This window comes from Saccopteryx leptura, chromosome 6 (assembly GCF_036850995.1).
Source record: "Saccopteryx leptura isolate mSacLep1 chromosome 6, mSacLep1_pri_phased_curated, whole genome shotgun sequence".
NCBI lineage: Eukaryota > Metazoa > Chordata > Mammalia > Chiroptera > Emballonuridae > Saccopteryx > Saccopteryx leptura.
The window spans coordinates 170,321,852-170,333,726 of NC_089508.1; the positions used below are offsets into that span (position 1 = coordinate 170,321,852).

The window sequence follows — 11,875 nt, forward strand, 5'->3', positions numbered from 1 at the left end:
ACATCTTTATACTCTTTTATTTGTTCATTTTATTTTATTTTGTGGGAACTAGCTTGATTTTTTATTCCGAATTATTACCAAATTGTGTCAATACTATTTATTGACATCTACTGTCTTGTCATTGCTTTGAAATGCTCTGTTATCATGTACCTTCGATACACTCCAGTGTGTCTGTGGGCATTCGGTTCTGTTCCAGGCTCTGTCCTCTTTCATTATTCTGTGTCAAAATTTCCTTCACTGGTCATATATTGATATTTATCACTTACTTTTATAGTTGTAGTTTATAATCATTTTGTTAAGCTCTAAAAGCAAAGCAAATCTTGGTTTTTGTTTGGAATTCTGTTACATTGGTTGAAAAGATTATTGTCATTTTTGCAGCACGGAGTCTTCCTATTTAGAGATGATTCTGTCTCCTATTTTCTTTTGTCTCTTGGTAAAGTTATATACTTGTTACTTTTGGGGTTTTGTTTTGTTTTGTTTTTGTTTTTAACATAGATCCTTTATATTAGCCATAGTGGGCTTTGCCTTATGTTCTGCTACCCCTTTTACCATTTCCTTCTGTTTTGTTTCATGACTAGAAGTTTTTCTTAGATTAGATAATTCTCTAGAATTAAAAAGAATAGATTTTATTTATAAAGTGATTTTTACTCTTTAGGTAAATTATATCTGTTGTGGGGTTTTTTTTCAATTTGAGAGTACTTCGAATGTATATAGCTAATGTGTATATAGTAGGTAAATTATTTTCTAATATTTTAAAAACAATACAAGTATCCTTTCATTTACTTTCAACAACTTTTCTGAACAATGTCAAAGTGCTGATTTTAATATTATCCAGATCTCTTTTGGAAAGAACAAGTTATTTATATGGCTTTCATCTTTGTTATTTTTCTTTTTTTTAAATTTTTTATTTATTTATTCATTTTAGAGAGATGGCAGGAGAGAGAGAGAGAGAAGGGGGAGGAGCAGGACCATCAACCCCCATATATGCCTTGACCGGGCAAGCCCAGGGTTTCGAACCCGCAACCTCAGCATTCCAGGTTAACGCTTTATCCAATGCACCACCACAGGCCAGGCTATTTTTCTTTTTTTTTACTGTATTTTTTATTTAATTAGGAGAGGAGGCAGAGGCAGACAGCTGCATGTGCCCCCAGCTAGATCCACCCGGCAAGCCTCTAGGGGGCGATGCTCTGCCCCTCTGGTTGCTGTGTTATAACCGGAGCCATTTTTTAGAGTTTAAGGCAGAGGCCATGGAGCCATCCTCAGTGCCCAGGGCCAACTCACTCCAATTGAGTCATGGCTGCAGGAGGGAAAGAGAAGAGAGAGAGAGAAACAAGAGGTGGAGGAGTAGAGGAGCAGATGGGTACTTCTCCTGTCTGCCCTGACCAGGAATTGAACCCGGTACATCCATATACCACGCCGACGCTCTACCACTGAGCCAACTGGCCAGGGCCATATTTGTTATTTTTAATCTAGCACATGTTTGATACCTATTGGCCATCCTGCTTTAAAAATTTTAAGGTGGAAAATCACTAATAAACAAACCTGATTGAGTGTTAAGGATATTTTTAAATTACTTTAAAGAAAACATTTGAGTTTTTTATTTAGTTTTCAATTTATGGCCTTATGTAGTGTTAAAACCATGTTAAAAGCTAATATTGTTATTTATCTTATGAATTCCTATTTGGGGAATAAATGCCTGTAAGATCCTCATTGTGTAATACTTTATAAAATAAATATCCCAAAAATAACTAATTGGATTGTCAAAGAATAACATTTAGGATTAATATGGTGTGGTGCTCATAAACACTGACCTCTTTCCCTGACACCTGAGCCTGGATTGGTCTGCTTTTCTGTGTTTCTCTATCATCTTCTGCACTAACGTTAACTGCGCTGTGTTGTAATGTCATGTTTTACTGTCTGTGTTTCCAATAGACTGAGCTCCGTGAGGGCAGGGACAATGTCTGCTTGTTCACCATTGTATGCCCAGCTTCTAGCATAATGTCTTACATGATATGGGGCTCAGTGAATAACTGTGAACTTAGTAAATGGTAGGAACCATCACATGAGGTATGTTGATGTCAGTGGTTGTGTGAAGTCACTAATACTTGTCCCTGTACAAGATTAATTTTCCCAAAGCAAAGAGAGAGGCATAAAAAATAAATAACAGGGTCAACTTTGTTAATACTATTTATTGACATTCATTCTTGTGTCATTGTTTTTGAAATGCTCTTTCATCTCTGGGCGTTGGGTTCTGTGCCAGTGGTCTGTCCTCTTACATTGGGAAGCCTTTGTTTTTCAAGGTCACCATATTAAGTGCAATTAGTTTTACAGCTTTTCTTAGAAAACGTAAATGCCAATTTGGGCACTCAGAAGAGTAGGAAATTTAACTTTGAACCTCATATTCTGATGAATTTAAGGGGAAAGGAGAGAACAGTTCAGGAAGGTGAGAGTTTGAAAATTGGGTTGTAAAAAGAGAATGCTAATAGAATATTCTTATTTGAACCATCACAGAAGAATGTACACAGACCTGCTTTTGTATGTTCACATTCATTTTTGTGGTACGGGGACAGGGAGCCAGGACCTGTTACTGGTTGTAGAACAGGAGTCAGGAACCTATGGCTCGCGAGCCAGATGTGGCTCTTTTGATGGCTGCATCTGGCTTGCAGACAAATCTTTAATAAAAAAAATAATAACGTTAAAAATATAAAACATTCTCATGTATTACAAGCCATTCATTTCCTACCGCTCATGTTCATGGTTGTGGGTGGCTGGAGCCAATCACAGCTGTCCTCCGGGACAACACCAAATTTTTATTGGATAATGGGTAAAGTACATGGGTCGTTGTATGGCTCTCACGGAATTACATTTTAAAATATGTGGCATTCATGGCTCTCTCAGCCAAAAAGTTTCCCGACCCCTGTTGTAGAAAGTGTGACTTTTGTCTGTTACACGAAATACGCAGCCTGCAGAAGAAACCTTGTCAATGAAGATAATTAGCTTGTACACAAAGTTCCTGCCAGAATGCTGTGGAAGGCGGCCTTCACTGGGCCGCCTAGATCAGTTGGTTTTATGTTTTCCCAGAATTCCAGGGTTTTGCTTGGGTTTAGGGTCATTGTAGGAAGTTTGAGGGCTGCTTGGGTTCCTTTTAAGGCTTCAGCCAATGTAGCTGCTTTCTGTTGTTTGCCACAGTAAGATTTCAGATGGTGGAGGAAAGGTTCTGGTATGTAAAAAAACAAAAAAAACACTTGGAGTAACTCTCTAGAGTTCCCATCTGACCCCAAGCCTTTGGGGACTGGCAGTCTGTGCACCTTGTCTCCCTGTCTTCCTGAGCAGTTTTCCTGTGTGAAGGTGGAGTGCTGTGTGGACACCCACATGGTGGGACTCCGTTCAGGAAGCTCAGCCTTACTTCCTGCACTTTCTGCTCTGCTGTGGATCGACTATCAGAAATGAGGACTGACTGTTAGTGTCTTGTCTGAGAATACATCTGTGCTTGTGTTTTAGAGATGAATTTAGAACTTGCATTTAATACCACGTTTGCTTTAATAACTAAACGATAATGTTATAGGACCATACTAGCAGATAAACCAGGTTCTCGCTAAGTAGGGTTTGGCAGATAAAAGACTACAGGTTTTCTGGCATAGTGACTGGCACCAGATTGCCTGGGTTCCACCAGTTAACACCTTCACGAGCCTCCCATGTCTCGTTTTTCCTAATTTGTGAAATAAGAAGAATAATAAATCTATCTAGAAGGGCTGTTACAAGGATTATATCACTTGAGTACAAGTGAAACCCTTAGAAAAGTGTCTGACACACAGTAAGCGCTCAGTAAACATTTGCTGTTATTGTTACTCCACTTACGTGCCCGTGATGGGTGCATTCATTCAGTGAATGCCAATTGCCAGTAACTGAGTAAATGTTCATTTCAGCTCATTGCCAGCAGCTGAAATTGATACAAAAATAGATATGACAGTGTTGTTGCCTTTGAGGAGGTTTTAGTTTAAATGGAGAAATAGAAGAAATACACAGGGAATCAGGAGACCCTATATATGTTTGTGAGTCCAGGTGATTTTTTAAGAGCAGGTGGCATTTGAGATGCTTTTTTCGGGGAGGGTAGTATCTCCAGGAGTGCCCAGGAAAGTTGTTCTGGGCAAAAGGAACTAGAGAGATTAACGGCGGAGGCATTGGGAGATGTCTCGGGCACAGTATGGAATGAAACTGAACAGGTAGGGCTAAAGCACAGCTCCAAAGGTAGCATTGAAATGCACTGATGAAGCAGCAGTCAAGAATTTGAAGTTGTTTAGCAGGAACTGGGTGAGTTTCATCCAGTTCAGATGGGCCAAGTGACTAGAAATGGGATTGTCACCTAGATCGTTGGAATGGCCCAGGGATGAGGAGAGAGTAGAGGAGAGAGTAGAGTTTTGGAACTGTCAGTTGGAAATAGCGAGCGGTCTGCCTGTATTCCATTGGGGACCAAGTCGCAAATTTGAGAGTTGCCTCAGGGGGAGTTATACACACGCAATTGAATGTGCTCTCAAAGGAAAGAAAGCAAGGTTAAAATGTGCATGTTCCTCTTGCTTTTTCTAGAGGTTGCCAAAACAAAGCCACGTCACGCTGTGAAGCGGAAGCGGACAGCAGATAAATCCACCAGTACCAGCGACCCTGTGATTGAGGACGACCACGTGCAGGTGAAGGAAAAGCCCCCACTTACCTCTCAGTCCAGCCGCGGTCCTGAGTAATGTAACGGGACTAAGGTTTCCATCTTTATATACGCGCTTTGCTCTAGACAGAAGGAACTGCTAACAACGGCTTCTTACTTGTGCCAGTGAAGACATTGTTTTTCCAGAGAAAGGACAGAAAGAGACAGCTAACTTTGAAATTGTTCTCCTCACAGGTCCTTGTGTTAAAGTCCAAAAATCTGGTTGGCGTCACTATGACCAACTGTGGAATCACAGATCTGGTGCTAAAAGACTGTCCCAAGATGATGTTCATCCATGGTATGTATTTAGGCCCATGTCATACAAGAGAAGCATGAGCAAGCCTAAGGAAATAAGACTTAATAAATACTACATGACTTTGTTATCTTTTCTAAGGAATCGTGTTGGGTTATTTCTAATTCTGTTCTTCTGTAGTTCTCAAATAATTACTCAGTAGTATTTGTGAGAGGCCGTGTGCAGAGACTTGCTTGGTTCATCTTTTAAAATAGCCTCTCCTTCAGTTTCTTCTAAATGGCAAATGGTACCTCCTCTGATTGAGTAGAACAACAACATGGATGAGCTTTGGGGACAGTGGAGCTCAACTTGAATCCTGTCTCTGCTGTTTGCTGACTGTGTGATGTTGGACATGTTTTCTGTGTAAATGTGCTGGTGGGGATTGGTGACTGGGCCTTTAGTGCTTAACTGTCCTGGGTTTGGTTGACATGATTCATTGTAACCTCAGATCATGGCATGTTGTCATAGTCCAAGCCCTGCTGTTCTTTTTAGTTCGATTTATCCCTCATCACCAATCCCATCAGCATCTGCCACCTACACTTGTGTATGTAATATGTGTCCTTCCAGCCCGTCTCTCCTGTATTTACTTATATACATGTGTCTCTCTGAGCAGACAGCAGGCTATTATTTCATGTGACCTTTTAAAATGTTAGGTACTAGTATGTCCTGTACATCAGTGGTCCCCAACCTTTTTTCGGCCAGGGACCGGTTTAATGTCAGAAAATATTTTCACAGACCGGCCTTTAGGGTGGGACGGATAAATGTATCATGTGACCGAGACAAGCGTCAAGAGTGAGTCTTAGATGGATGTAACAGAGGGAATCTGGTCATTTTAAAAAATAAAACGTTGTTCAGACTTAAATATAAATAAAACGGAAATAATATAAGTTATTTATTATTTCTCTGCGGACCGGTACCAAATGGCCCACGGACCACTACCGGTCCGTGGCCTGGGAATTGGGGACCACTGCTGTACATGACCTATTTATTTTTTCACTTCACTCAAAATTACATATTTGGTACCTATCTAGGTAAAATTATGAAGATCTACCTCGTATCTTGCCTTGGACAGTTATATATTCTCTGTGTGCCTGAGGAACTCAATTGTTAATTCTGATTATTTTAAATTTAAATAGCTACAGGTGGCTAGTGGCTACCACATTAGACTGTCCAGCTTTAGACCAATGTATATAAAAATTGCTGGGTCTTTGAAGGTTCTGCTTTTATACCTATGATAGGAATTAAAATGAACTCTGTTCATTTCCTGTAGGTGAATATAAGATAGTATATATGAACTAATCCAGGTTTATTTGACCATTAGCCATAAAGCTGTAGAATTTAATAGTAACCATCATTCATTGTCTTCAGTAAGTATTTCCTGAACAGTCCCTATGTTTAGACAGGTCATGCTGTGGGACTCAGAGTTCTTGCCAGGAGAACCGTAGACAGGACAGGTCCCCTCACTTCCCCTCACACATGGGAGCCCTTCTTTTGAACAGCACAAAATCACATTTTCAAATTATTTTGATAACCGTCAGTTGTACTTTATGACAGTATATGACCTTTGTTAAAGATGTTTATTACATCTGCAGTATTTTATACTAAAGAAGTTGGGTCAGTCTTTCAAAGATGGTTCTAAACAGGCTGTACATTGCTATGTTACTTTACATGATTTACTTGTAGAGTTTACCATTGTTTTCATTTTGCAGCTACCAGGTGCAGGGTCCTGAAACATTTAAAAGTAGAAAATGCACCAATTGTAAACCGATTTGACTATGCCCAGTGCAAGAAGCTGAACATGGACCAGGTGCTGGACCAGATACTGCGTATGCCTCCCGAGAGAAACCGCATCATATACCTGCGCCCCATGCAGCAGGTATGGGCTCCACCCCTTCTGACAACACAGGTGTTACAGCGACATTTTTCAACCTTGGGGGCTTGGCGTGTCTTCATTTGTCAGGCCACAGTGATGATTCTGCAAAGTTCTTCTAACCAACTGAGGTGACTGGGCCAGTCTTCATTCATGCTTCTCTGCTAGATTTCTGGGGTTGTTTAGCAAGTTCTGTGTAAGGGCAGTTGTTACTCAAATTTTCGTGCTTATTACAAGTTGCCTGTGGCTAAGAGCCCTGACTGGTTTCAGATTGCCTGATCCAATTTCTGGTTCATTGACCTGTAGCTAATTATTTAACATTTGTCTTGGTTTCTTCATCTGTAGAATCAGAAGAATAAAAACCTAGTTAATGTGATGGTTAAATTCATATGTGTGGAGTGCCAAGCAGTTGCTGTCGTGTAGTAAGCCATCATGATAGCTGCTATTCATATTATCATTTTCATTATTTGAAGAGTGAAGATTTTTACTGTACATATGAAATTATGGATGTTAGCTGAACCTTTTGTGGTAATCATTTCTCAATAAACATAGACCAACTCAACATGCTGGCTGCCTGCAACTTACACATTAATGTCTGTTAGTCATTTCTAGTATAACAACAAACAAAAATAACAATGAACAACATATCCCAGACGCTGTGCTTGATGCCTAAAAAAGTAAAGGAAGTATCGAACAGTCCTTGCAGTTAGGGTTTGAGCCTGCCTCCAAAAGAGGCATTTGAACAAATTGTTGAGTGTTGAGAATGTGCTGGGGCTGAAAAACGCACAGTACATCATCCTCCCCTCAAGCCGGGTGTTTCCAAGAAGAAGGGGACGTGAACGCCACTAGGGTGGCGGAGTGGGGTGTCCTAAGTGGAGACGAGGATGAAGGTATTCCTAGCGGAGAGTCATGTGAACAGCGGCTTGGGGGGGGGGGGGCAGGGAGCTGGGCTACTGGGCTACCTGCTGCACATTGACAGTCCTCTACAGTCTGAGCTCACACCTGTGAGAGACCTGCTCAGGAGGGGCTTCCTGGGGCCACTTCCCTGATTTTGGATTCTCTGTTTAATGGGTATTTACATAACAGTGAAATGGAAATCGCTGAGCTTGCCAGACAAGAATCTGCTAAGCCTCACTCCCAGCATGGCAGGCTGTGTTCAGGGCTGGATGTGACATTTGACCTTCAAATCAGCCAGAGATGTTAAAACATTGGTCCCCAGGAAGGATTGTCCAAGCTCCAGGAGATAATGTCTAAGGTATTTTGATCCTTGGTCCAAATCTCTCCTGTCTTCTGTAGGTGGACACCCTAACGTTGGAGCAGAAGCTGTTCAGCGGCCCCTACCCCTATCACATCTGCATTATCCACGAGTTCAGTAACCCTCCCAACGTCCGGAACAAGGTGCGCATCCGCAGCTGGATGGACACCATAGCGAACATCAACCAGTGAGTAGCCAGTGGCCCTGGGGGCCTCTCAGTCCCGTCCTGTCGCCAGGGCTCACAGAAACAGAGCCTAGTTATTCTCTTTGAAATGACCGCACCTGGGCTTTCTGGGCGCTGAAACATTTGAAATATAACATGGGAGAAGCCGAAGGAACGAGGACTTAAAACTAAGAAGCGTACATGCCTATTTGTAGCTCTTTACTTTCAAATGTAAAGAAAATTTCCAAGAACAGACTGAACATGTACATTTGACTTCATCTCTTTAGCCTTTGGGCATGGAAGGAGATAAATTAAAAATCTTAAAACTAATGTTTTGCATCATTAGAAAATTGGACTTTTTAGGCATTTGTTATAATAAACATTATGTTAAGCATGTTATAGACACGAGATATTTGAGCGAACGGCTTCTTTCTCTACCTGATGGGATTAGGAAGTAGGGAAGAAAGTCATTTTGACCTGACGGTGTGTGTTCTCTAGGTTGAGTGGCCTCCTCACGTTGGGTATGTCATGTGTGAGGGGAAGTGCCCCTTAGGATGCAGGTCTGGCTCGGTTGTGGCAGTTCTGTCTACCCCACACTTTGCCGTCGTTTCCAGTTTTGTAATTATGGATTTTTCTTGTGGCCTCCAGAGAGCTCATTAAGTATGAATTCTTCCCGGAAGCCTCACGAACTGAAGATGACTTAAAGAAGTACCCCAAGTACCCCTGGGGCAGAGATATCTACACTTTAGAAGGTGAGTGTTTGCCCCCGGTGGGAAAGCCGAGGAGCCCTTAACTAATGAGAGGGAGAGACGCGTCTTAGGGAAGACGGGACCGGGAGCTACGCCCAGTTCATCGGAGTAGAGTGCGTGGGAGGTAGGCGCCGCTCCCGCGCGTCTTGGCCATCCCTCAGTGCTCGGAAGCAGTGTAGAAACACAGAGTGAAAGGAAACTGGGAGAGTTGAGGGCACCTGTCTCAACCTATATAGAGAGAGATAAGAAAAACACTAGGTTGATGCAAGCAAAGGGTGACCAAGGCCCTGACTGGGTGCTGGAGTTGATATCTCCTGGTCCAGGCTCTCGGCCAGAGGGCGGCAGCCCATCTCACATTCTGCTGGTGGCGTCCGCGGGTCTGGCCCTGCCATGTCCTCGCCAGCAGCACTGTTCCCTGTCTCCTTCCAGGTGTCGTGGATGGCGCCCCGTATTCCATGATTTCCGACTTCCCTTGGTTGAGGTCTCTGCGGGCAGCTGAACCCAACAGCTTCGCCAGATATGACTTCGAAGATGATGAAGAAAGTAATTATGACCTGACTTGCTTGGTGGCCCCTAGTTCGAGTGCATCTATTGTGTTAGATGCACATTCTGTCCTGTTTGAGAGTTTGGAGCAATGAATTTTTTAAATCACTTCCCACAGAACGTCTTCCATAAATGTTTATATTTGCTTTTTGTTATTGTTTGGTTCTCCCCCAATGAAAAATACCTCTGCATTTGCACAGTAGGTGATCAGTTGACTTACCAGGATCTCTGGAGGTTGGTGGGAAGGACTCCTTCAGACAGATTTTCCTACCTAGATTTTTTTGTTATTACATGTTTATACTTTTGCTAGTCCTTATTGTCTGTCAATGATACTGTTTCAGATTCATCCCAGTTACACTGTTCCTTTGCTACTTATGAAAGCATGCAGGAACTTACAGTCTGGATGTAGATACTTGGGGAGAAAGTTGGAGGAAATTTTGAATGTCGTTCTTCAAGGTGTTAGCTCACTTGAATATCTACTTGAAGGATGTTTTCAAAACATACGGAATGAGTAAATGGGTTTTCTAAGCTACTTGTACGTCCACGACTTAGTCTCTGTGGTGCACATCCACTTCGGGCCTTTCACCACGTATGTCCTGCGTATCAAACATGCTGTGTAACCAGACTCGGGACCCGTTCCCTGAGCCTTGCGCGTGTCAGTGGCATTCCATGCATTCCATGACCGTACATAGGCCTATCTCAGGGACCAGCTTAATTGAGTGACTTTCTCAGCGAGTCTGATAATCACGCGTGTTTTTCTTCTTCTGATTTCCAAGGCACCATCTATGCTCCTCGTAGGAAAGGGCAGCTGTCTGCAGACATCTGTATGGAGACAATAGGAGAAGAAATTTCAGAGATGCGTCAGATGAAGAAGGGTGTGTTTCAACGAGTAGTGGCGATTTTTATCCACTACTGTGATGTCAACGGAGAGCCGGTTGAAGATGACTACATTTGACTGGTCCCTCCTACTTCCAGCTGTGCTGGCAGGAAGCCACTGGGGCCGTCCAGCTGCTGAGAGAGCTCACCAGGCTGCGGGGGTCGCCCCAGCTCAGCGTTAGATACAGGAAATGTGTGAGGAACGCTGAAGTTCTATACAAAGATTTGTATATAAAGGAACTATACAAAGACACTTCCTAAGTACCAACTTTATATCATATGTTTATACAATTTAATTTAAAAATTCATTTTAAAATGAAGGCAGATCATTGGAAAGAGTTCATTTTTCCTGAGTTAGTTCATGAAGTGTCACTTTCTGGCTGAGCCCCATTTACTATATTCGTAATAATCACTGTCATCCCCGTAAACCTGTGCCTTTTTCTTCTCGAGCGGAGCAGTTTGAGTAAATCTGTTGGAGAGTCTTTGTGTCTTGTGTGCTTTTTTTGTTACTATTAAAACACAAAACTGGACGTTATAGCCAGAGGTGGTTATATGTTTCCGTACAAAATTGTGTTTCTTTTTTCTCTTGGTATAGTTCCATATTTCTTAAAATCAAATAAAAGACATGAGTTAAAAACAACAACAATCAAAAAAATAAATAAATAAAACAAACCTGAGCTTTGAAGGAGAAATAGAAAAGTTTCCAAAGCATTTCTAGCTATTTATTTCCACATTCAATTGTGTATATGCTTTATCTTGAATATAAAAATAAAAGTTTATTAAAAAGTTTTTCTTGCCTTGGACCTGAATCGCTCTTGTCGAAGAAGAGTAGCAAACAGTGCACAGGAAAGGGACGTGTGAAGCTGTGTCTACGTAACATTCCAGTGAATTCACTGCCAATTTTTCCTGAGTTCCACGGCTGCAGGATCCCCAACTCCCAGACTCTCCACGACAGAACAGAACTTCCAGGGACATCTGTCATCAGGAGATGGCTCTCAGACACTACCCTGACATGGCAGAAATCTTTGTTGTTTCAGAGTGTTGAGTCAAAAGCAAAACAACAAAAGAACCCTTTGCAGCACCACCTGCTCATAGGGGATGGGTTTGCCACTCGCTACTGAGGGACCTCAGCAAACTGCTTAAACTGGAGGTCTGGGGAAAATCTTAAAAACTCTTCAAATACAGTCACGTGCTGCATAACGACATTTCGGTCAACAGTGAACCACATACACAATGGTGGTCCCAGTTAAGCTACAACATTCCTGTCTCCTAGTGATGTCATGCCATCTGGTAAAATCTTAACCATACATCTTGGTGTCATGTAAGCTCTCAAGGGGTTTTCTTTCCTGTTTTGTCAGGCAGGTATGACATCCCTGACAGAGAGGCGTCCGTCTCCGAGATGGTCGAAGGCTGCCTGCCACGGGACCAGCT

The 11,875-nt window shown here is 42.2% G+C and overlaps 1 protein-coding gene across 4 annotated transcripts in view; it reads left to right on the top strand.

Annotated features, from left to right (window-relative positions):
- FBXO38 (F-box protein 38) overlaps window positions 1-10,926 on the top strand; it is a 49,097-nt gene extending 38,171 nt beyond the window's left edge. For all 4 annotated transcript variants that reach the window (XM_066388598.1, XM_066388599.1, XM_066388600.1 and 1 more), the window contains 7 exons: window positions 4,585-4,685; window positions 4,892-4,994; window positions 6,698-6,864; window positions 8,155-8,300; window positions 8,925-9,028; window positions 9,455-9,568; window positions 10,345-10,926. In XM_066388598.1, the coding sequence (XP_066244695.1) occupies window positions 4,585-4,685; window positions 4,892-4,994; window positions 6,698-6,864; window positions 8,155-8,300; window positions 8,925-9,028; window positions 9,455-9,568; window positions 10,345-10,523 (914 nt within the window). In that variant the 3' untranslated portion in view covers window positions 10,524-10,926. The remainder of the gene's footprint in view (window positions 1-4,584; window positions 4,686-4,891; window positions 4,995-6,697; window positions 6,865-8,154; window positions 8,301-8,924; window positions 9,029-9,454; window positions 9,569-10,344) is intronic.
- Window positions 10,927-11,875: the final 949 nt, after the last annotated feature.